The sequence below is a fragment of the Gossypium hirsutum genome, chromosome A02 (assembly GCF_007990345.1).
Source record: "Gossypium hirsutum isolate 1008001.06 chromosome A02, Gossypium_hirsutum_v2.1, whole genome shotgun sequence".
Classification (NCBI taxonomy): Eukaryota; Viridiplantae; Streptophyta; class Magnoliopsida; order Malvales; family Malvaceae; genus Gossypium; species Gossypium hirsutum.
This window is the reverse complement of record NC_053425.1, coordinates 12,367,673-12,394,109: the sequence shown is the minus strand read 5'-3', so window position 1 is coordinate 12,394,109 and position 26,437 is coordinate 12,367,673. Positions and strand designations below refer to the sequence as shown.

Below are 26,437 nucleotides of genomic sequence, written 5' to 3'. Positions count from 1 at the left end.
TCTTATGGGATCATAAAATTTATAGCCTCCAGATCGCTCAGAATAACCAATAAAGTAGTTGCTTACTATTTTAAAGTCCAATTTCTTTTCATGTGGCCAGTAAAGCCTTGTCTCAGCTGAACATCGTCAAATGTGAAAGTGCTTTAGACTAGGCTTTTGACTTGTCCAAAGCTCATAAGGTGTTTTTACAACTACTTTATTGGGCACTCTATTCAGAATGTAAGCTACTATATTTAATGCTTCTCCCTAAAGGGACTCAGGTAAGGTAGAATGAGCAATCATGTTCTTTACCATATCCTTAAGAGTTATGTTTTGTCTTTCAGCTACACCATTCATACTAGATGATCCTGGCATGGTGTATTGTGGGACAATACTACATTTCTCTAGGAATTTGGCAAATGGTCCTGGACATTGTTCACCTGAGCCATCATATTTGCTGTAGTACTCACCACCATGATCAAATCTGACGTTTTTAATCCTTTTGTTGAATTGATTCTCAACTTCAACTTTTTAAGCTTTGAACATGTCCAAAGACTGAGATTTCTCATGAATGAGATATAGGTACCCATAATGTGAGTAATCGTCTAGGAATGTTATGAAATATTGTTGACTATTCTAAGATACCGTAGGGAATGACCCACAAATATTTGTATGAATTAATTCTAAGACGTCTAAAGATCTGTTGGCACCCAATCTCTTGGTTTTGGTCTGTTTTCCCTTAATGCAATCAACACAGACATTAATGTCCATGAAGTCAAGGGACTCTAAAATACCATCAGACACAAGGCATTCAACTCTAACTTTTGAGATATGACCTAAATGCCTATGCCATAATGATGCTAAGTTTTCCTTTCACATGTAAGGTTTCATTATAGGATGCAACTGTTTCTAGCAAATAAAGGTTGTCATAAGTATTTAAATAATCAGTTCCAAAAACATTTGAATTTAAAGACAAATTAAATTGATTGTTTCCAAATGAACAATAATATCCAAATTTGTCCAACAAAGAACAGAAACTAAATTCTGTCTAAATGACAGCGCAATAAAAGTGTCTTTTAAATCTAAATAAAAACCAGTTCCTAATAACAACCTAAAATACCCAGTCGCTTCCACTTCTACCGATTTTCCATTGCCCACAAAGATGTGTATTTCACCATCACTTGGCTTTCGGTAACTCAGGCAACCCTGCATAGAAACACTTATGTGAGTAGTAGCACTAGAATCTATCCACCAAGTGTTTCTAGGTATTGAAGCTAAATTAATCTCAGAACAGACCAAATTAAGAATTATACCTTTCTTTGCACGCCAAACATGATATTTGGTACAATATTTCTTTACGTGTCCAAACTTGTTACAAAAGAAAAAACTCTATATAGCTTGTTGTTTTTTTTTTTTAGCTGGACCCTTAGTAGCTTCATTCTAATATTTTCTTTTCTTGCCTTTATCTTTAGGGGCATTGGCCAAATGAGCACTTTCAGACTTATCACGCTTCAACCTTTCTTCCTCTTGCACATAATAAGAAATGAGCTCATTTAGGGTCCATTTCTCCTTTTGACTGTTATAACTAATTTTAAATTGATTAAACTGTGCAGAAAGCGACGCCAAAACCATAAGAACAAGCAATTCCTCAGAAAGCTCGATATTAAGTACCTTAAGTCTTGAAGCAATATGGAATATCTCCATAAGGTACTCCCTTACATTTTCTTGACATTTATACTTCATAGACATCAAAGAAGTCAGAAGTGATGTCATCTCAACCTTATCGTTTTTAGCAAAACATTTTTCAATTTCACTAAGGAAACCCTTGGCCTGAGTAATCTCTTCAAATTCTGTGCACCTAAAGGCTTCTGGAATGTTGTGTTTTATGACCATTAGACTCATGAAATTTGAACGATCCCACCTCTCAAAATCCCTCTTAACATCAGGGGTGCTTTCCGCAGTGAGAGGTGCAGGTTGTTCTTCCCTTAGTGTAAGGTCTATGTCTATACAGCCAAGCACTATAAGTAAGTGTCTTTTCCATTCCTTAAAATTAGTCTCATTAAGCATGAGTATAGAATTTATAATAATAGATATTGTGGCAACAGAAGATGAATTAACTGAATATAGAACAAAAACAAGCTTAAATTAATATTCATAAGTAAACAATAAATTCAAGATAATGGCTAATCTCATCTCAAGATACCAAACACAACATTAATATCAAGTCTTTGGACAACAATATTAACAGTAAACGGTACTCTTTTTGTAGCAATCAAATAATGACAATAAATTATGTCAAACAATGAATTAATTTTTGGACTAACTTATTGCTCACATAAAATACCTTATAATTGTCGCACATTTATCACCACAGATGTTGTTGAAATTCTGCCAAATATTAACTTACCTTTGGGTCAATTAATAAACGCATGAATCACAAAAACATATAATCATCTTAATATTTCAAATAAACTAATCTACACAAAAGAGGTCACTTTGGCAGCATTTTGTTTCAACTAATTTATTTAAAATATTAGATATCATTAATTAAAAGCCAAAATCTGAATTTATTTGTTTCAAAATATTTTCTTTAATTTCATATTTCAATCAAATTAAAAGATAATTATATATATTTATATAAATTTCCAAAACAACGTGCATTTATTATATATGTATTTAATCAATATATATATGAATTAAGTTATGCCTACTTACTGTTAACTTTTTTTTAATCCATCGAAAAAATAAAAGAAAAGGAAAACCTTAAAAAAATTATAAATTAAAAAAAATACTTTAATAAAAGCCTTCAAAGATCAATATATATTCGAAATATAAAACCCATAAAATTTTATGAATCAATTATTTAAAGAAGAAACTTTAATCAATTCTCAATGATTTAACAAGACGAGACTAAAAAGGTTTTTACTAAAATAGGATAAAAAATAAAAAAATACCAAAATAATATAAAGCAAAAATTATGTACCAAAAAGGTACATTTGGGGTGGTGTCGCCTATGGCAGAGGCGTGACAACCCCATGTCAAATAAAAAATTTTGTTTAAAAACAATATTAGTTAAAAAAACAAAAAACTAAAAAAAGCTAGCAAAAAAAAAGCTAGCAGATTGAGGGGGTGCCAGAGGTGGCACCGGTTGTGCCTCTGACAAAGGCGGCACCTTAATGGGACCCAGTAGCTTTTTTGTTTTTTTTTTTGGGTTGGGGTCCTTATAAAGGTCCCCATGTTTCATCTGAAGTAGCAACTCTAGAAGCAAGAAGCAGTAAGGAGAAGAAGAGAAAAAAAAATAGAAAAGGAGAAGAGAAAAAGAAGAAAGAGAAGGAGAGGGCGCGGCACTGGTGAGGAAAAAAAGAAAAAGAGAAGGAGAATATAGAAGGGAGAAAGAGAAGGAAAAAAATTAGAAAAGAGAAGGTATAATTTTTATTTAAATAATGGATTTTTATATTGTTATTGTGTTTTTGTTGTTATTATTGTTGATTTTTATTGTTTTTTGTTGCTAGTTAATATTGTTAGTTATTATTATTGTTAGTAAAAACCTTATTATTGTTAATTATTATTGTTTTTGTTGTTATTATTGTTGATTTTTATTGTTTTTTGTTGCTAGTTAATATTGTTAGTTATTATTATTGTTAGTAAAAACCTTATTATTGTTAATTATTATTGTTAGTAAAAAATCCTTATTATTATTGTTAGTTATTATTATTGTTAGTAAAAAACTATTATTATTGTTGGTTATTATTATTAGTAAAAAAATCCTAATTATTGTTAGGTATTATTATTGTTGATTTATATTAATTTTGTAAAAAAACCCTTAAAAAGTTTATTTATGTTATGTAAAAAATGTTTTATTTTTTTATATAATTTATTTGTTATGTGTGCTTTAGGTTGATTAGATAATATTTATGAAATTTATTTGGCATGTTATAGATATTGTTAGAAATGGCAATATATTTAGTATTGCCTGATGAGATAATAACTTCAGCACAAAGAGAGAAAGTTGATAAGATGATGAGAGAAGTGCAAGATTACAGAATGAAACCAGAAGAAGACATTGTTCAACACATTATTACAGTAAATAAAAAGATGCAAGAAGTGTTGTGGAAGGGTCATGAAATGATTAGAAAGAATAAAGTGCAATACTTAACCTTTAGAGGGACATTAATAGAATGGGACCGTCAAATCATTTTAGACCAACTTTGGAAGACATTGGTACCACAAAGTTATTGGAATCTAGTTATATGCTTCGTGAAGTTTATATTCTCTTATAGAGTAAGGAAAATATCAAGATAAAGTATAGGTTCACAAAAGTTGACTGGGAAGCAAAATGTGATTGACATACCATGGATGGATAAATTAGATGTTAGGAAATTACCAAGAGAATTTCTAAGTTCAATACCCGTTATAAAGATTGAAGATAAAGAAGATCCCGAGGAATTTCCAAATTGGATTGTAGAAGATAAATATGAAGAGAATCAAGAATATCTAAATTAAATTGTACAGTATTTTCCAAAAGAAGATACAGGGTCGGAGATGGAAGAAAACGTAGAACTGAATTTAAATAGTTAAATGTAAAGATAAATGTTGTTCATGTACAAAATGAAAACTGAAAAAGTATAAGCTTATGAATGAAAAAAAATGCATATTGATTAATTAATTTTTTTATTTAAGTAATTTATTTGCTGTTCGAAATTGTTTTGAGAAATTTTGTTTATTTTTTAAGAGACTGAGCATTGAAGATGGATAATTAGTTTTTCGTATGCGTTTATTTCGATGGAATCATCTTGACAACAACCGTTGGATGAATATTTGAATGTCGGCAACAAATAGCAATGAGATTTAATAGAAATATCCCGTTGGATGATATGACGGGAAGGATTAACGCAAAAATTGTTGGACATTGTGGGAGAAGGATCTCGAAACTTTTCTACAAGTTTCCAGTTTCGACAGATCCTATCAAATTCACCGAAATGAAACTTGTAGACGATGAAGATGTGGAGACAATGGTTGCTCTTTACTATGGGAATAGGAGTGACAAATGCACCGATTCACTTATTTGCTGAGTTAGCCGGTATAGAGCAAAATGAAGATCTCTCTGCATGTGGTGAAGAACATGAAGCTCAAGAACTGTGCATGGTGGCTCCAATATTGTACGTTGATAGTGAATCGACTATACGTGGAATTGATATTGATCTTAATGTTGCCTGATATTGATGTGATTGGTGAGGATGGATACGATAGTAGTGATCCTTGTGATCGAGTGGTCGATAGTGATAGTGATCCCGATGTGGACGATGTCCCCAATGATATTGACGACAAAGACGTGAATGACGATGGAAACGTTAATGCGTCTTCGGTTGGGAACCAAATTTGACGTATTGTGCTATACAATAATCCTAGGCCACATATGTCGCTCATAGACCCCAACGAGGCGCACGTAGCTGAGTTCCCGGAGTACCCTGAAATACTTCCTGCTCACCAACTGGTCATAAATTCTGAACTTGAGGAGTTGTTCGTAGGCCAGAGATTCGAAAGTAAGGAAGAGTGCGTATTTGCTATTAAGCAGTATAGCATGAATATATCAGTGGATTACAAAGTCACAGTGTCTAAACTGACATTATATATTGGAGAGTATTGGAAGTCGATGGAAGGCTGCAATTGGCGAGTACGAGCTGCATTTATTCAAAAATCGCAGATATGAGTGATACGAAAATTTATTGGGCCTCGCACATGCACATCAACACTTATGACAGAAGATCATCGAAAACTTGATTCCAAAACTATCTGTACGTGTATCATGCCAATGATGAAGGACATACCGACCATTAAAGTTTCTGTATTGATTGTCGAAATGCAGGCAAGATTCCAGTATCGAGTATCATATCAAAAGGCGTGGATAGCTAAATAGATGGCAATGGAGCAATTGTATGGGGATTACGATGCGTCGTATAATGAGCTACAGGGATGGATAGCCGCTACGCAGGAGTACCTACTAGGGACTGTAATTGAGTTATAGACACGACCTTTTTACGGCCCAGATGACCAACTACAGCCGGGAAAAAGAATTTTCTATCGGATGTTTTGGACGTTTGATCCATGTGTGCGAGCATTTCCCCACTGCACAACAAGTCAACCAGATGGAGGCGGGACACGTGTTTGTCGAAAATGTTAGGGATGCAATGGTTGTAAACCGTCGAATTGCGAGGTCGATGAATGTAGAAATATATTCATGACTTCTGGAAATGTTTCGAGTTACGGAGACCATCGGTCGTTAACCCAGTATACCACTTAAGTCCTATGGAGTTGATATCTGGAACAGATGGTGTGATTGCAAGAGGTTTCAAACACTTCATTATCCATGTACGCATATCGTGGCAATGTGTGCTAAAGTGAACCTTAATGTTGAACAATTTTTCGATGATGTGTACACACTCGAGCGTACGTTGCGTGTCTAAAAAAGTGAGTTCCCCATCCTGCCTGACCTGTCTATGTGGGAGGTGCCTCTAACGAATTTTGAGCTTGTCCCAGACAGAAGGCTACGCAAGAATCCGAGAGGTCGTCCGCAATAATCCAGAATCCGTAATAAAATGGACATTAGAGAGAAATCCGACGATAAGCGTTATGGATTATGCAGGTTAGCTGATCATAATCGGAGTAAATGCTCACAGCGAAACTATCATGTTGGACAATCGTCACGATCGGGTAGGAATTAATCTTATGTTGTAATATATTTAATTTATATAAAAAAATTATATTGCAAAGTTTGTTCCAATTAGATTAATGTTGTAATGAATTTAACTTAAATCACAAAATTTATATTACAAAACTAAGTTTGTTACAAGTTTTAGTGTTTTAATGTTGTAATATCCAAATTAATCTAATTTGCGTTATGGTCAAATTTTGTTCCAATTTTTAAAGTTCCAATTAATATAAAAACTGCAAAAAACCCCTAAAATTGATGGTTCGATGGTGTGGTTCTAGGGGTATATTTCTGCGGAAGTCGACATTCACGTTGTGGGTGATTGCGACGACCAACATCCTCTTCAATCGCAGGTGGGGGTGTTGATGAACTTGAGTTGGGAGGAGTACCATGCTGTGGTAGATACGACCTAGGAAGAGTGAAGTACTGCGGTGGATATGGGCCTAGAGGAGTGAAGTACTGCGATGGATATGAGCCTAGAGGAGTGTTGTACTGCGGTTGATACGGCCCAATGATATCAAACCCGTAATGGTATTCGCCTCTTGACGAGTTCAGAAAATAGTCATTACCCGACAAATCCGGATGATAAGAACTATCAGTCGAATGTGTATGTGATTGCTCGGGCTCCGGCTATGGCTCGGGCTCTAGCTGAGGATTTGGCTCTATCTTTGGCTCGTATGCCCCAGGTCGCTACATGTGCGGGGGGCTACAGTCGACTGCCCACGAAATAGATATGGTTTTTCCGTACTAAAGTACCATTGTATATACTCTAATGATGGTTGCAAATCGAAAAACATATCCATCTGAGGTCTTCGAGCCATCCGATTATCCCACACTGCAACATATCTCCGATGCACAACCCCTCAATGCATTCCATGTTTCCCTCTCTTGTTAATCAAGTGAACTTTCCCCACTTGTATTGGTAGATCCGAGATATACTGGATGCAACCAAACTGTCGTAGTACTCGATCCCCGTGGTACCACTAGACTACATTGAAATTGACAATTGGTGCGTTAATGCACTACAGTTGAGAATGAATGTAGGCAGACGAAGGTATAATAGTCGCAATCTCTGGTCTGATATGGCATCCATATAAACTACACGATTAATACCATGGTTAAAATTTAACACGGTTTGAGTAAGATATACAAAGTAACATGTCACGAATATTGGAATAGTTTACCCCTTCCCCGGCATGTTATTCAATCATCAAATGATATATCGGGGCAGTGTATATCCTCCCGATGCCGGGATAAATACCCATCTATGAAAATAAATTTCAAGTAAATATAGTATAGTTAGAATAGTATCATTTTAAAGAAATTGTCAATTAATAATAAGTTAAATTTTATCACATGTTAACTAGTGGAAATACGTATGGTTGGTGAGTGATCAATGCCAAGAATGGCATCCGATAAAGAGCCCATGACTGCAACAATATAAGGCATCCGCCTATGTTTAGGCATCAGGCTTTGTCGTCCGACGAAGCTCATGATACAACACAGCCAGAACTGCGAAACCCTAACTATACGAGCGAACATTACTCAAATCAGCTAATAGAAGTAAATACTAGAGATGAACCTTGTTGTTATTTGCATCGGGCATCAGTATACCCCCTATAATATGCATAATGTACACTCGAGCAGCGCACATCAACTCTTCTTCAGTGGCATTAACTGATAAGTGTTCAAAATTGGCTTCCAGTCATGTAAATTTCAAACCTGAAAAATTGGATTCATCATCGCCGGGCGAGGCTCCTAGTAGGCTATAACAAAGTGCAGGCGACTCAACTATCGCACTTATGCTCGTTACGAGACTCCCGTCGATTGGGAGCCCAAGTTGCAATGTAACATCCTCTAGAGTAACAGTGCACTCCCCACACGGCAAATGAAAAGTGTGGGTCTCCGGGCGCCAATGCTCGACTAGTGCGGATATTAAATCGTACCGCAAATCAAACGTTTGGATCAATGTTGCTGACTCGAATTCAGCTTGCTCCAAGTAGGGCATCAGTCGTTCATCCCGGGGAATATCCTAAACCACTTACCGGCCCATTAATACGCGGTAGGGCCCTGACAGTGTTAAATTACAGAAAATAATTATAATAACATAATTTATTTCTATAAATTACGTAAATCTTTTTTTAATAAAACCTGTGATTAACAAATAATAATATATTTCCATATTATTAGCTGCGTCAGATATGTGAGGATCGTTATTAATCAATCGAGCCATTGCGATACCTGCAATTTCAAAACAAATTTCGGTTATTAATTTCAATTGAGGCATTTTATTTTTTATACTATTTTAGTAAAAAACCTGTCGGCACCACTTTCCCTAAAATGAATTATTATTTTGGTATTTTATTTTTTCATAGAGATACTATTTTGGTATTTTATTATTTTTTGGTATTTTATTTTTTCATAAATATGCTATTTTGGTATTTTATTTTTTTATAATATATTAGTAAAAAACCTTGAAAATTAAAAAAAATCAAGGAATCTTTATTATTATTATTAAAATATTATTTTATTTTATTTCCTATCCTTTAGTAACGATGTTCAAGTTATTATTATTAATCATATAATTTAATATATGCATTATTTAAAAATAATTCATTTATTTTAATTTATTATAATTTTGTAATCATTTGAAAAGTTTGAATAATTAGGTAACATTGTTAAACTTTTTATTAAATTACTCCTAAAAATTAATAATTTAATTATTTTATAAATACATAAATAATTAATAAATTTAATAATTTAATAATTTGTATACAATAAATTAATTAATAAAAACAATTATTTAAGTCTATGTGTTTATCTAATTTTCTAATTTTCATAAAATAAGAGATAATCATATTATCATATCTTTTAAAAAATTTAAAGTTAAATTAATATTTCAATTCTTATAATAAAGTCAACAAACACCAACATAAAAACAAATTAAAACATTAATCTATTAATTGATAAAATAAAATAAAAAATTACTTTTTCTTTATTCTCTTCTCTTTCTCCTTCCTTCTTTCTCTCAACTCTCCTTCTCTTTTTCTTTCTTTTTCCCTCACCAGTACCACCCTCTCCTTCTCCTTCTTCTTCTTCTCTTCTATTTTTTTTCTTTCTCCTTCTTCTTCTTCTCCTTGCTGCTTCTTACTTCTACTGCTGAAACATGGGGATCTTATAATGTCCCCAACACAAAACAACAAACGGGCTGCTACATGAGCCGTTCCATCAAGGTGCCGCCTTTGCCAGAGGCACAATCGGTGCCACCTTTGGCACCCCCTCGATCTGCCAGCTTTTGTTTTTTTTTTGTCAGCTTTTTATTTAGTTCTTTTTTAACTAATATATTTTTTTAAACAGAATTTTTGATTTGACATGGGGTGGTCACGCCTCTACCATAGGCAGCACCACCCCAAATGTACTATTTTGGTATATAATTTTTGCTTTGTATTATTTTGGTGTTATTTTATTTTTTTGTCCTATTTTCTCTTTCCTAATAATGGGATATTAGAAAAGATATCTTCTGTATAATTTGGGGACCATAACCCTAATATTTATAGTCTTGGCATATTAGTTGTAATCAAATTCTAATTAGCCCATCATTAATTAGAATTTGATTAGAACTCAATTACTAGAGTATATACACATATGATAGTAAATAATAACATGTAATTACCCTTATTATATATGTGATGTCTATATTTTTTAACATTACGACCTTTACCACAATGATGCTGTCTAAACATAGTCCCTCCATAACTTTTAAATAGGATAATAATGCACTTCAGTGTACTTAAACTCTCATCTTTTTACACTGATAATAATGTTAATATCAATCAAACTAAAACTCAATCAACAACTTAAAATATATTTAAATTAATTATTTAATTAACTAAAGTTTTTGGGTCATTTTCAAGTGCAAGTAGACATGAACATATCGTACATAAACCTAACCCTACCCCAACCCCACATCTCTGTAGTCCCACTTCTATATCTCAAAAAGGAAAATTATATTTCCCTTAATTTTACCCAATCAGAAAATAAAATAGTAATAATGATAAAGAAAAAAGAAAGTACAAAGGAACTTGTTCTTCTTTCCTTCCTTGTCGTGTGGCTTCGGTTTTAAACAAGGTTTAATATAATATTTAGCACTTGGATTTTTATTTTTTTGTAATTTGGTATTTAAACTTTTTTTTGTTCAATATGGTTCTTGAACTTGACATTTTTTTCTAATTTGATATTTGAATTTGAAATTTATTCTTAGTTTGGTGCCAAAGGTGTTCAAGTTTCGGTTAAAACCAAATTAACCTACAAACTGAACTAATTCGGTTAATCAATCAGTTAACTGATCTAATTTAGTCCGTAGTCGGTTAATGGTTTTTTAAAAGTTTGGTTATCGGTTAATTCGGTTTGAAATCAGATAATTAACCAAATTAACCGAACTATTAAAAAACCTATATTATATATTACCAATTCGGTTAATTTTATTTTGGTTAATTCGATTAAATGAACATTACCAATTTGTTTTTTTAATATGTTTTATACTTGTTTTAACAAAAAAAAATATAAAAATTTTGGTTAATTTGGTTAACCGACCGAATTAACTAAAATAGTTTAGTTTGGTTAATATATTTTGAAAAAATTTTGGTTTGATTAATGGTTAAGGATTTAAAAAGTTCGATTAATTTGGTTAAGGCTAGATCGGTTCGGATTGAACGCCCCTATTAGGTATTGAATCTTTTTTTAGATCCAATTTAGTAATTAAACTTATATTTTTTTCTAATTTGATATCTATTTTTTTCAGGTCCAATTTAATATCTAAACACGTCAAATATTATAGAAATTACTCAAATATACTAACAATGTTAATATAAAATAAAATTAGTCTCAAAGTCTCTTCCTTTAAGAAATATAAAATAAAATTTCTTTCTTTCTTTCTTTTTCTACTTTTTTTTCCCAAATAGATTAGATAAAAACGGTAACTTGTCATTGAATTTTGACTCCATTCCCTTTCTTTACTGTTAAATAGGTAACGATACGACCTTACTTGAACAGGATCTGTTCTATAGGCTCGTACCTCTGTGTCCTTAAGTTCAAAAAAAAAAAGGTAACGATGATCAAAAACCTTCACTATATATATGTGGGGTCATTAAGTAGGACCCACTAAATCTCAACCGTTAATTTAACACACGTGGCGGCATAGACGTCGCTAATCCTCTCCTCGTACGTTACTCCCTCGCTTTTTCTTTTTTTGCACCCTCTTGTATGTCTTCTTTATAAACTCTTCAACGGAAACAAAAGCCAGATGAATATGTAAAGAACAAACGAATGCAGCAAAATAAACAAAACCCAGAACGACAGAAGGTATATGATCATAATCTTTGATCTTCCATAATTTCATTTTTTTAACTAAAATTTTATTATTGGGAATTTTCCCTTGTTTACTTTTGATTCATCGATTTTTTTTTCTTATACAATTGAGCCGATGATTTTGAAGCAGGTTAAATTTTCCATCTTTTACAATAAAAAGGTCATCTTCTTTATGCTATCAACTTTCTTTTTTCTTTGGCTATACAATCAGATAAATTGGATTTGCTTTAATTTCCTTTTTTTCACTGATTATGGCTAAAATGGTTTCTTTTTTTTCCATACCAAGAAAAAAAATGCTCTTTTTTTTATTCTTTTGAGTAACTTGTTTTATTATATGACCAGCAGAGTTTAAACTGAAAAGGATGGTATAATTTTAGCTTGGGGTACTTGAGAAAAATTCAAAGGATTTAGGATTTTGATTGTTTTTATGTCCCTATTGTACATTTATTCTAGTTTCTCAAGGTTTTGGCACATGGGTTTCGTTTTTCTTTCTAGGCACTTGTCTTTTCTCACTGAATTCGCTGGTTTCTCTTTGGTTTTTTAATCTCTTCTGACTTTTCTTTTTATGTCTGGTTACAGGATCAACACCTATAATCTATCTGAAAACATATGCATATAAGTTTGTGTGGAATTGGTGGTGGGAGAAGGAGAGAGTGAATATGATTGGTGAAGCAAAAGTTGGGAATGAAGACTTGAACTTATGCTTTGAGAAGCTGATGATGGTTGCAGCTGGGAATAGTGAGGGAGTTAAGATGAATAGCGTGGGGATCACTGAGTGGAAAGATATCCCTGTGGAGCTGCTGTTGAGAATCGTTTCACTACTCGATGATCAGACCGCTATCGTTGCTTCCAGTGTCTGTAGTGGGTGGAGGGATGCCATTTGCTTGGGCCTCACACAACTCTGTCTCTCATGGTATACTATATATGGTCTTTTAGCTTTCCTTGTTTATGTTTCGCTTCTTGTTGATGTGCTTTAGCTATTATTATCTCTCAAATGGTTATAAAATTTGGAATAATGAAAAGTTTTACAGTTTGTGAAGTATCTGATGAAACTGGCAAACACATGTCATGTTTTTTCAAACCTTCTTATTGCTAAGATAATCAATAGGGCTTTCATGTTCGTGGTAGCTAGAGTTTTTAATATAATGCAAAAAACAAGGACATTTGCTGTTCTGTGTTTGTTTATCCATAGCTCTAAGATATAACCTTTATAGTTTCTGACATATAGCAGCTTATTGACTCATTTGTCTGGCCTTCTGTGGTAACGGATTGTCATTCCATGTTCTTTTCTAGGTTGTCCCATCTTCTTCTCAATGCTTTATCCTCGATGGCAGCATCACTAGGACAGAGATCTTGAGATACATGATACTTAACATGTTGGCCAGAAACTTTCTCGTCTTGCTTAACTGCATTTAGATTTGTTGTTATGTCTGTGGAGTTTGCTCTGTTTTTGGCCTTTTTTTATCTTTAATCACGTGGTTTGGTCTTGCCTTTGGTAAAGATAAACGGATGGCTTACTCTTTGTGTCTTGTTCCTTTGTATCCTACTTGCTAATAACTGTGTTGTCTACAATCTTCAGGTGTAGAAAGAACATGAACAATTTGGTTCTATCTCTTGCACCTAAATTCACCAGACTGCAAACTCTGATATTGCGCCAAGAGAATCCACAGCTCGAGGACAATGCTGTCGAGAGTATTTCAAAGTTTTGTCACGATCTGCAGGACCTGGACCTCAGCAAAAGTTTCAAGCTTAGTGATCGCTCCTTGTATGCATTGGCTCGCGGTTGTCCTAACCTTAAAAAGCTTAACATCAGTGGCTGCACATCATTCAGCGATGAAGCTCTCGCGTATTTGACTAATTTTTGTCGAAAACTAAAAATATTAAATCTGTGCGGATGTGTTAAAGCTGCAACTGACCATGCACTGCAGGTATGAACAATATCATGATGGGTTATTGTTTACTTGCTGACGAAAAATCAGTTGCTTGTCTGTAAGAAGATAATGAATCGCTTGTATTGATAATAGGCTATTGGACGAAACTGCAATATGTTGCAATCTTTGAATCTGGGATGGTGTGACAATGTTGGTGATCTCGGAGTCATGAGTTTAGCATACGGATGCCATGATCTCCGATGCCTGGACCTGTGTGGTTGTGTTCGTATAACAGGTATCCCTTCCATTGGTGCTTATTAGCATCTCATAATGCAATGTAACATACATGTACGATCCTACTTTTTTTTCGTGAAGCCTCAATATCTTGGTTAACACGAAAGCCCGTCTTATTTTCCCCTAAAATTTTGTCAACCTATCCCTGGACCAAGTTTTACAGACACCTAAAGAGTACTCATGATCTCAATAACAGTATTATATGTTGATTCAATAACAACACTATGCATGTTCACTATATCAAAGAAGTTGAAGGTTTAAGCATGGCATTTTATAAAGAACATTTATTGGCTTATTGGTGCAGATGATAGCGTGATTGCTTTAGCAAACGAGTGTCTCCATTTGAGGTCGCTCGGACTGTACTATTGCCGTAACATCACAGACAGGGCGATGTACTCATTGGCTCATAGCCGAGTGAAGAACAAAGGTTCGATGTGGGAGTCGTCGATGAAAGGTAGATATGAAGATGATGGTTTAAAAAGTCTGAATATAAGCCAGTGTACGGCACTGACTCCATCAGCAGTTCAGGCTTTATGTGACACATTCCCTGCACTTCATACCTGCTCTGGAAGGCACTCCCTTGTTATGAGTGGTTGCTTGAACTTAACCTCCGTGCACTGTGCTTGTGCGGTTCAAGCTCACCGGACCTTCAACACTATTTTCCATACAGCTCATTGAAGGATATGTTCAATGTTCATATCTATAAATATTAACGTGTACTTATAAAAGAATGCAGAGAAACTTTTAAACTCATGGTAATAATCATTGTCGTTGTAAATATTTTTATTATTTATAAAATATTAAAAAGTATTATTTGACAGAACCCCGATGATCTGCATTGTACTTGGCAATGTATGGAATGAGTTTGTTTGGATATATTTCAAATTTTAGTATGGGATATGGATATGGATATCGAAAAAGAAAGAATCAACAACATATATTTTGTAACATTAAGAAAGTAGCATGGAAGTTTTAACCCATCAACAATAGTCTGAAAGAAATGAAATGATGACAAAACCTATAATATTACTCACACCTCAACCAAACAATACAGTGGCCGACTCAAAATTTCTTTCTAGAACCCACTTTTACTTGAGCATCATAAATGGTATAATGTAATACTCGTCAAAAAGGTCAAAAACTTCTTGAATCCACTTCTGGTTAGCAAGTACTGCCCTATATGTATATGCTCTCCCGAAGACACTGCAACAATGGGATCGGCTACTTGGATTTTCCTCTTTTACCACTTTTACCAAAATTTTTACCCTTTTTCTTGTTGGCTTTGCCCTTCATATATGACAGTTTATTATTTGCCTTCTTCTGTCTTTCCTTTCGCACCTGTTCGAAATCTTTGATCTCTGAACGTACATGAGCATTAGGCACAGAATGCTGCAATTTCTTGTTCCCTCTGAAGTTTCTACCATTACCTCGTGACCAATAGTCTCCTGCATGAGATATTTTCGGGAATAAATAATGTATTCTTTCTATCATCAGAATAATAATAGCAATCCAAACCGGTGGAGAAAAAGTTCATAATCCAACCTGATGAAATTGTTGTTGCCTCACCATTCTCTCCGTTGGTGGTTCCCTTCAAATATACCTTTTTGTGAGATCGTTCTTTCCACTTCTTGTATATTCCTGTTTTCTCAGTTTTTACTTTGGCACCACTCTCTGTCTTCACCTGCAAACAACAGAAAAGTATGAAAGTCAGTTGTCCCGAACGACCAGATACGCTACTGAGCTAGTTAACCAACTTTGCATTACTAATCACTACAGCACCTCCATTAAGACAGCCATTACAGACGATATTATTTACCTAAACAACCCCTGCCATTCTTTTATACAAGTCAAGAATTGCCTAGAATAGAGATTCATTAGGAAGATAATTGATAGGATCACTTAGAAAAACTTTGAGGTCTAGGTAAAACAACAGGTTTGCAACCTGGAAGAAGTCGGGAATACAAAAACATCAAGGAGAAGTTATTTAAAATGAACAAGTGGAGCAAATTTGAAACATATTGCACCACAGTGAACAATGGGAAAAAAAGCAGTGGACCTAGGTCATTGCAGACTGAAGCCAAATGCCCGGGATGTATATGAATGAAAGAACGAGCATGGCCATCTAGCTCAATTAAGCACCAGAATAGTTCACAGACTATAGTAAAGGTACAGAGAAAGCATCCAATTTAACTTAAACCAATAAGCTTGAAAGGTGAAACTAAAGGGAAGTGAACATCCAGAAAGGCAAGCTCAAATAGTATTGGCAGTAAAAAGTACCTTTCCACTAGCTGTAACACGTTCACCATTATTCAATTTGACGTACTTTTTACCCCTCTGCATGTAAAAGATTCATATGAGTTGAACTAAAAACATAATTTGTTTAGGATAACGATAAAATATCAGTATTCAAATAGTTCTATCCACCTTATCCCAATGATATCTGGATTTTTGTTTCTGCAAACCTTCACTATCGTCAGCAACAAGATCCAGTACAGCAGATTCCAACCTGCAAATAAAAAAAATTAATAGCGTGAATGCAACCATTATAAAAGAGGGATAACTCCCAAATTAAATGTTTCAAAATTAAACGTCATTTTCAAATTTCATTTCACATTATAATAGCATAGATGCACAACTTTATTAAAGTAGAATCTTTTCTGCAGCAATGCATGCAAATCAAAACGTGCTAATCAGATCTGCAGTGAGCTAGAGACAGGAAAGGGTCAAATATACAAAGATTTTAGATAGCATGATAAGTTAAATGACTTATCATGAAACATTCTCAAGCATAAAAATGCTGAGTTATATTCCAAACTATTCCAGGAAATTTAAATTTATACATCCTCAGTAGCAAGGGGAAAGAACCAAATTGGAAAATGAGCTAAGCTATCAAGATCTGAAATTTACCTATTTGATCCAAACCCTTCATTACTTCTTACTGAGAGACCAGCCTCTGTATGCTGATAGCAATATGAACACAAACTCGTTAGGCATTAGCAAGTTAACAAATTGAAAGAAAGCTCAAATTAGACAATAAGATTTAAAAAGGGTTAAATATCATAGACACATTGAAACCACAATAGAAAAGAATTGTGTCTGAAGATAATAAATTAACATACATGATTTGTTGGCACAGAACTTATGTAATACTCCTCATCCTTGAAGTTCCTCGCCTTTCTTTTAGAACCACGAGCCTCTAATATAGAAAAGAAAAAAAATGTTACTGAAAAAACAAGAAATAATGAATGCTCCAAGAAGAACCATCAGTTATCAACGAATACATATAATTGTTTGGAAAAATACACTTGGATACATGCATTTTTGTTAACAAGTTCTACTGACTTATTCATTGATTAACTGTTGATTTTTATTTATCCCACTTGATGAGGTAGCTCACATTTGGCCAACAAATGTGACAGAAAAGACCTAGATTATTTCTTATGAGCTTTGCTAGCTTCAACCATTCAAAACCAAAAAATATAGCTACTGTTACCCTCTTCACTCTGCCTGTCTGCCACTCTAAATAATAGAGAATAAATAAAATAAGACACTCCTTGAACATTAAGGACTTCCTCAGGAAGGAAGACAAAGCTCCAATAAGAAGGAAGAAATTAAAAAATTGTAAGGAAAATACCTTTTGTGTCATTTATCTTTGAAGAAGTAATGTCAGGTTCGATTTCCTGCATGCATCAAAGATCAACTTAAATAGAAAGAACAGATGCTATGAGACAACAAATAAAATTGAAGGCCAAAAAAAATGAAAACAAAGAAAATATTCATTATCAATCAGTTTTTGTAAATAAAATAGGTCTAAATAAACTTCTTTCCAAAACCATAGCATTTGGAACCTCTCAACACCACGGAATTTGAAAATAGATCAGGAGAAAGTCATGACTATTTAACTAGTTCCAAAAAGGACATGCACAGAAACCAATAAGAACACTATATCATATCAGAAGTTCAATTTCCGTGCGTGGGTGCATGGTTGATAGGGGTGAAGACTTGCTGGATACTGTTATGGATATCATTACTAAATAACAAAAATTACCTTTTCCACATGATTGCTAAAGCGCTGCTTATGAACCAAGTTAATGATCTTCTCATGTATATCTCTCTTCTTCTTCATCACACCGACCCACTGTATGACCAAAAGAAAGCAGCATAATTCTCATACAAGGTTTTGAAGTGCCAAAAAGCAAGATATTCAAAAGAAATAAAGAAAAGGCAGAGTAATCAGAATAAAGAAAAATGTAGGAATCGAAGGCAAGAAAGTTAACCAATTTAAGAAAAAAATCATCATTGATAATAGAAAGAAAATGCCACAAAAATTGCGGAGTTACCTGAGAATGCTTTGATTTAGTGGCTTCACTTTCAGCTTCCAGAATGGTCTGCTTGGGTCTAGCATAAATCATTGATAGTAAGTTAAAATTTTGCAGCTTAAGAAACTTACAAGTAACAATTTGACTTGGAAGAACACAAAGAAGCCAAAAAGACAGAAGCACTTAAACACAAAGCCCAGTATATCCGAGATGAAAGGCTTTAGAAATTACCTGAAAGCTTTCAGACGTTCAGAAAATGCAAGTGCCGCCAATTCACCTCCTTCCAGTACATTTCTAAAGATAGGATGCAAACCTTCACGGGGCAAATCCTTTGCCCTTTTGATGGACTCCCTTGCAGGCAATGGTTTAGTCTTGGAATACAGACGAAAAGCATTTGCACATGTCCTCTGCAAATTATTAAGCTCTGCAGATGAATCAATCATGTCCCTAACCCTATCTGAAATAAGATCAATAATGTTTTGGGGGAAACGTCCATAAACAGATTCTCCATTTGCAATTGCTAGATCAATTTTATTCATTGCCCCATCCATATCTTGAAAAACCTCCTCTTCAGTAGGTGCCGCCCTGATTGGTCTTGACAGAAATAGATGAAGATCTAAAAGGTACGGCATATCCTCAGATGTCACAAAGGAAAATGCAGTACCAGTCCTACCTGCCCTTGCTGCTCGTCCAACACGATGAACAAAAATTTTGGGCTTCGGAGGGAAGTCCCAGTTAATAACATTATCTAGTAAAGGTATGTCAATACCCCTAGCAGCAACGTCTGTCACAATAAGCAACATAGTTTTTCTTGATCTGAATTTTGAAATATTAATTTTCCGAGCATCTTGATCCATATCACCATAACACACAGAAGGCTCAATACCCTCCTCTCGAAACATAATATTAAGGAACTCTACATGATGTTTAGTGGAAACAAATATCAAAGTTTGTTGATCAGAACTAATGTGGTCCCTTGCCAAATACAACAGTGCAGCATGTTTTTCTTCCTGACGCAAGGTGAAAAAAACAAGCTTTAAGTCGGGGCTAATCTTGGTTTCTAAATCAAGCCGCACAAGTTGAGGGTCTCGCAGTCCTGCCTTAGCAAACTCTGCTAGGGCACTTGGTAAAGTTGCACTAAAGAGCAAGGTCTGACGGTTTTCACTAAGCTGGGTAAGAATTTTATGCAACTGTTCAGCAAAACCCATGCCAAAGAGGGAATCTGCTTCATCAAATACCACATATTCTACTGTACGAAGTGTCATATCATCAACCTCAGTTAGATGGTGCATCAGTCTACCAGGAGTAGCAATAATAATATCAGGGTTTTGTGCCAACTCTTCAAACTGACTTTCCATGCTATCACCGCCGACAAGCAAACTAATCCGAAGATCTAAAATAAACACAAGAGATTATATGTAAGTTGTCATCAAGGAAGGCAAGCCAATTAAAACCAATTTCTTATTCAGTTACTACATATCACCGATATTACAATAATGAAAGGACAAAGTAGATTTGTTAGGGGATAAAATCCTCAGTGGTCTCTGAAACTCATCTGTTACAATCTAAAGCTAATGTTCCATTTGGTTATTAGTTTTACTGATAGCTTTTGACTTCCTGAAAGAGTGCTAAAAAGCGAGATTATGTTTTATTAAAAATAAACTAACGATTAGAACCAAAAAAAAAAAAAAAAAAGAATTCAAATGTAATGGTTACCAATAAAACTAAATTCCTGCATTTTGCTGCATAAAATTCAAAATTCTAATTCTGTAATCATTCAAAAACATAAAAGATAAATTATGAATAATGAAAATTTAACTTTAAATAGCACATCATAAGAAGAAGGAACCTGTAAATTTTCCCAATTCCTTGGCAAACTTCAAAGTCTGCAAGGCCAAATCTCTGGTCGGAGACAAAATGAGAGCTCGGACACCGCCCTGAGGCACGTGCTGCTTCAGTTTCTCCAGCATGGGGACCAAAAAAGCCGCCGTCTTCCCAGAACCAGTCCGGGCCATGGCAACGACGTCGTTTCCAGCAAGAATAAGAGGCATGGTCTTGCGTTGAATCGGCGTAGGGACTCTGTATCCCTTCCGCTTGATTCCTCTGTAGACATTAGGGCTTAGGTTTAAGGACTCGAAGCCACCAGATTTTGCCTTCTTCTTTTCCTTCTGTTTTCGTTTAAGCTCCGCTTTGGAGCTTACAAAACGCTCGTCTACCGGAGCCATTGAACGTTTACAGGTTCCGTTTTCTTTTTTCCCGGAAAGTGTTTTTTTCTGGGGAAACAAACAGAGAGGAATAGAAGAAAGCGGCAGACTTGGCTGGCTCTTTTCTTTTGCTCTGTTCACGAATCGGTTGCCTAAAACCCTCGGAAGGGGTTTTCTGTCTAAAGATTTTTGCGGCCTATTCCATCTAAAGTGATGGGCCGAAATTTGGCCCATCAAAATAGTGAGTCGAAGAATGGAAAAAAATGTAAGATTGGTTAAAATACGTTATTATTCCCTGAATTCTTTGTAATTTTGAAATTCAATCCCCTACTTTTTCATATTTCAAAATTATAACTCAATGAGTGTAAGTACAAAAGCAATGGAATTAAGCTTTATAATTTCTAAGGGTTTGGGTACTGACTAATTTCATTTACTCTATTTACGAACTTAATCAAATAAATTATACAATTAATCATACAATCATTAATCGAATTAAATTGGTGTAAGAACGAAAATAATGACATCAAGTATACAATTTTTTAATTTATGGGTATTGATTAACTTCAATTACTCTAATTATATTTATTCATATAATCATCAATCGAATAGCAAGTAATGACATTAAAATTCTAATTTAGATTTAATTGTGAAATTAACTGTAAGATAAATATAATGATTAATAGAATTGAATCAATGTAAGTCCCAAATTAAATTTATGAGTTTATAAAGTTCTAATTTATAAGTATTGATGAATTTTAATTACTCAAATTATAAACTTAACCAAATAAATTACAATGTAATCATTTAATCATCGATTGAATAGAATCGGTGTGAGCTTATAAGTTCTAATTTATGACTATTTATAAATTTCATTTCTTTTTATTACCAACACGATTAATTGTACAACCATATATCGAATTGAATCAATGACATTAAGTTTATAATTTTTAATTTTTTGAATATTGATTAGTTTCCTCTGCTCTTTTTATCAACTTAATCAAACTGAACCGGTGTAAGTACACGTTAATACAAGATGAACAACGCCATTTACGGTGGTCATTTTTTGATTTCTTATATGGCTGAGAGAAGAAGAGAAAGACTAAATTATTTTGAATAACAGGAAAAAAAATCAATTAAGGTAGATAACATGAATAGAGAGAAAAAAAGGATAAGGAGAAAAGAGATAGAAAATTACTTCATATATATGTCATGGATCGTGAATCAAAATTCATAATTATTTACAAAATGTGTCCGTAAAAACTTAAATTGATTAAATAAAACTTTTTTGACCCATTTAAATTTATCCAATTTGCAAAACTTGAAATATTAGTGATCCACTGAATTACTTAAAGGAATACTAAGGTTGCCATAATAAATAAGAAAACTAATTTAAAAGAATTAGAATATTAGAATATTTGATTTCATAATTTTAGATAATTGTGCAAAATTTCAAATTGTAAATCGACTTAATCGTCCATGATTGAATCAAAGAAATTCAATTATAAATAAAAATCCCCCCCCCCTGATTTATAATCATCGCATTTTTATCTCATTATACTCCAATAATAATTGAATACTATTTCCCTCTCATTTATAATTTATCCCATTAAACTATATAAGTCGCACGGATTACGTATATTTTAATCCTACCAAATCCCACTATAATCAAACACCTCATTTTAATTATAAAAAAAATATATCTATTTAAAAAATTCAAGTAAAGGGTTTGTATAAAACCGACAAACAGATTGATTACCTAGGGTTTGTATAATCAAATATCAGAACATCCCAATGCCTCAAGCAAGATCAATAACAAGAGTTCATCTTTGATACACTAACAATGTAATCTTTTAACATTAAGAATTTTTCAATTACTATCCCCTTCGGAATCCAAAAATTCCATCAATGGTGTAAGATAATTTTTCTTATGAGAAATAACTAAATCTTAAAACACATACAACATTCTCACTTGTAACCAGTTGAAATGACTACCTCTTGCAGTAACGAATCAGGCCCAAGTGAGCTTATAACTTGCATCCATTTATAATCATAATCCTATTCCTGCCTTTTGCTAAACAGTGTCCCCAGTACCTGTAAAAGGAATAAAAAAAAAAATTTACCGATTACAAAAGTGGTTCTACGGATGAACAAGATAGAAAACATGATTATTTGCAGATAAATTACAAACCTCAAACAAGTTCACGAGCTGTCAAACCGGACAACGACGCAGGTAATGTTGTCTGAGCTCCCTCGTGCATATGCCTCTTTTATAAGTTTTCTTGCTGCAGCTTCTGCATCAGTTACTTGCTGCACTAAGGCCACAGCATCCTGCAAGTGAAACAAGTTCAGATGCTTAGCTTCCATAGAAGTCATTTACAATTACTGGGAAAAAACAAGAAACATCAATATAAAGTCTCCATTTTTTTTTCTTTTTAATATCAGAAATGAACATGGTAAAAGTTCTCACCTCATTCGATAAGACATTCCAAAGCCCATCACTGGCAATGATTATGAAATCAACACCGTCAATTTCTTCCTCCTAAGCAATAGAAAGGGTATGAACCCTAATAAGTACTCTTAAAGTATGAATGAAGGACACTTTAGCAGTTGAAAATCAGGGGTTAATGGTTCGATTATCTCATGTTTTAACACTGGTTGCCATATTTATTTCACTCAAGTAATTCTACTTAAAAAGTGATTAGACGAATGAAAAAGAACAAATTTTATAGTATGAACCCCAATAGACCACCTGAATTTCTGGCTCAGCAACTACATATGGTTTAAGTAGTTTATCACCAAATGCACGTGAAACAGCGAGAACACCACCAACCCGCCATGTCCCTAACATCAAAAAGAAATGCAACACATTTTAGTTCCATTCTGCAACAAATAGAAACAATTTACTGAATTTATATTACTTCAGTGCAACAAAGTGCAAACCCAATTTATAAGCCAAATAAAAATAATTAAAGTTAGAATGCAAGAAACCATTATTCATAGAGGAAAGATCAGCATGACAATACAAGCATACAGAGAGTGCATTCTGATTGAAAAGATGAGGACATGAAAGACTGAGAAAGGCATATTACCAGCCCAAATGATGAAACCTCCAGCATCTTCAATCCTTAGGCGTTCATCGGATCTATCAGGCTTGTGATCAATTGACAGAGGGACGGCTGCAGAAAACACAAAAGTAAATCATCCGCTATTTAAACACCACAGAGTTTAACTTTTTCTTCATATATTGCTAATCTTATAAGTTAAATCAAAGCATATTTGTACTTCTAAATGGAGGAGAAATAGTTAATACAAAGCCTTCGAAACCTGTCAATGGCTGTTATAGCATCTCCAACACATGACAGCCATCGAGCTATTACTTGATAGTTTATGAGACACAGACGTGAAGACTTTTATTCTGATATTCTTTGATATATTGCTTTTCAATCCAAAGATCTAACCAAAGAAATTCTTAGACTACATTAGCAGGTAAGAAAGCAACCTAATCCAGCTCTAGAAGCAACCACCCTAGAATCACCAACATTTGCAACAAGCAGCCGGTCACCCAATAATACAGCAGTTGAAGCAGTTGAGCCAGCATCCTTTTGCTGGCCTTTCTCTTCATTGAGGTAATCGGCATCAGTTTGTTTAAATGTTTCAACTGCAATAGTAACATTGTCATAAACAAATACATATACACAAACAAAGTCATGGAACTCCTCATCATACAGTGATGTGAAAACTTCGCCAACTTCATACCTATAGCTGTTTTTGTGTCCTTGATAAAATCAGGGTGGGTGCTCAAATTCTTGAAGAGGTTGTTTTTAAGATACTCTGCAGTTCTTGAACCTCCGTGACCTATAGTGCAAAGATAAAAGAAGGGAAACCAAATCAAATCATAAACAGCTATATAAACCCTCACCTAATTCTACTCGAGTTCCTTTTCCATGTATTTTAAAAGAGGTGCAAATTGAAACCATCAAGTACATCTTGTAAAGAACAACGTCGAGACAATAAAGGCAAAGAAATGACGGCATACCATCGAAAACACCAAAAAAGGCAACCATCTGACCATCAACTTCAGATATCCTCGTTTCATAGAAATCCTCCATTGAAGGTCTTTTGCCCTTGAAACTGGAATATCCATAGCTGAATTTAGCAGCTCGACTTCCAGTGAGAAAGCTGGCAAAAGAACCAAAGCATTTTAGCCACCTTGTAACTTTCATGGGCCTCTAAATCTAATGCACAGTATTGTGCACAAAAACTCATGCAGCTTCTGCAATTTTACCGAACTTCATAGAGATTTAAACTTTCAAAAACTTTACATCTGATGATCCAGACAATTCACTATCTAGAAACCAAGGGAAACCATTACAAAGTATCACATTTAATTGGATCTTCATGTTATTAATCCTAGTTCATGTTTATACATGATCGAAACTGGAAAACAAACAGATTCAGATCCTAGTTATTATGATAACTGAAACAAAAAACTACTATGTACTGTTCTTGCATCTTAACTTCCACCCTGAACTAAGAACCATAACACCAAAGCTAGGTTGATTAAAATCTAAACCAATCAATCCATAAAAGAAGAATAACTATGTTAGTTAACATGCAAAAAAGCAAAGACTAAGAGAACACAATTAATTTAAATAAAATGGTTACTAACAGTAAATTCTTAGCATAAAATCAGAGCCAGCAAATGCATCCAATGCAGTGCCTTTAGACACAACAAAGGTCCTTGAAATTTAATTTTACATTTGAATTAAATCTTTTTATTGTATAATTAATAGGGTCATCCTTCAAAATAGAACAAGCCAAACGATTATATGATTAACAAAAAGAAAAATAGAATAATTTCCAAACAATTTTTTTTCAGTGCGATACTCTAGTTTGATGAAGCTATACGGCCACTTAGTAAACAGTAAAAAAGAAGAAGAAAGAAGTTGGAGAACCTTATGCCGCCGCCACTGAAGAGCGCGTGCGGGTCCCTAGATGATATCATAGCGTCTGACTGAGGTGGTTGCAGAGGTGGGAGTTGCGGTGGGTCAGCCAATGCAGGAGAGCGAAGAGCCTCAACATCGGCATCCCCGCGCGGCGGGGAAAAGGAGGAGGCGGCCACGAATGGGTCCGTCAGATTTCTTCCTCTTTTGTTATTCGGTAGTCGATGGTTTCAGCTAGAAGCTGCTCAAAGTAGGTGGCGCCGCCGCCGTGACTTGAGAGGGGAGTATGATTTTAAGGCTTTACTTTGAAACTTCACCCACAAAAATAGAGATTGTAAGAAAAATGGAAGTAAGCTTAATAACGTAGGGCCAACAACATCAACAATAATAGCATGTTGGGATTCGATTTGGATCGAATTTTGACTTTTCATTTTTCAATTTTTTTCTATTTTTATAGGCTTTGATAATGATGTTCTGCAGATATTTATTAAATTAGTTAGATTAATGTTTATAATAATCAATTTCATGTCATAATATTGTCTCTCTGGATTTTAAATTTTAAATTTATATTTTTGAGTAAATTATAAAATTAGTCACTTTTATTTACTTCAAATTATATTTTAATTATTTATGTTTGAAATATTATATTTTAGTCACTTACGTTATCATTTTGTTATGAAGTGATCACTCTATCGTTATATTTCGTTACCTCCCTAACGACAATCTTACATGACAGTCCAAATGGGTTTTA

General features: G+C 34.1%; 3 protein-coding genes across 4 annotated transcripts; 1 reads left to right on the top strand and 2 right to left on the bottom strand.

Annotated features, from left to right (window-relative positions):
* The first annotated feature begins 11,893 nt into the window (after positions 1–11,893).
* Positions 11,894–15,043, top strand: LOC107951467 (F-box protein SKP2B). Of its 2 annotated transcripts, none has more exons than XM_016886530.2 (5): positions 11,894–12,049; positions 12,635–12,968; positions 13,635–13,983; positions 14,080–14,221; positions 14,525–15,043. In XM_016886530.2, exons 2-5 carry the CDS (start codon positions 12,715–12,717, stop codon positions 14,896–14,898), a joined length of 1,119 nt encoding a protein of 372 aa, XP_016742019.1. In that variant the 5' UTR covers positions 11,894–12,049; positions 12,635–12,714; the 3' UTR covers positions 14,899–15,043. The 2 variants fall into 2 exon arrangements, with proteins under 2 accessions (XP_016742019.1, XP_040947126.1); XM_041091192.1 differs by lacking the exon at positions 11,894–12,049 and adding an exon at positions 12,194–12,215.
* An 89-nt stretch (positions 15,044–15,132) lies between these two features.
* Positions 15,133–20,935, bottom strand: LOC107951466 (putative DEAD-box ATP-dependent RNA helicase 29). Its single transcript, XM_016886529.2, has 11 exons — positions 20,389–20,935; positions 18,771–19,932; positions 18,561–18,618; positions 18,269–18,358; positions 17,855–17,900; positions 17,340–17,416; positions 17,128–17,180; positions 16,645–16,726; positions 16,498–16,554; positions 15,763–15,901; positions 15,133–15,665 (listed from the first exon to the last, which is right to left on the bottom strand). Exons 1-11 carry the CDS (start codon positions 20,762–20,764, stop codon positions 15,442–15,444), a joined length of 2,364 nt encoding a protein of 787 aa, XP_016742018.2. The 5' UTR covers positions 20,765–20,935; the 3' UTR covers positions 15,133–15,441.
* A 1,614-nt stretch (positions 20,936–22,549) lies between these two features.
* On the bottom strand, positions 22,550–26,117 carry LOC107951468 (probable protein phosphatase 2C 11). Its single transcript, XM_016886531.2, has 9 exons — positions 25,699–26,117; positions 24,780–24,922; positions 24,500–24,598; positions 24,243–24,401; positions 23,833–23,919; positions 23,493–23,584; positions 23,211–23,282; positions 22,932–23,071; positions 22,550–22,834 (listed from the first exon to the last, which is right to left on the bottom strand). Exons 1-8 carry the CDS (start codon positions 25,746–25,748, stop codon positions 22,943–22,945), a joined length of 831 nt encoding a protein of 276 aa, XP_016742020.2. The 5' UTR covers positions 25,749–26,117; the 3' UTR covers positions 22,550–22,834; positions 22,932–22,942.
* Positions 26,118–26,437: the final 320 nt, after the last annotated feature.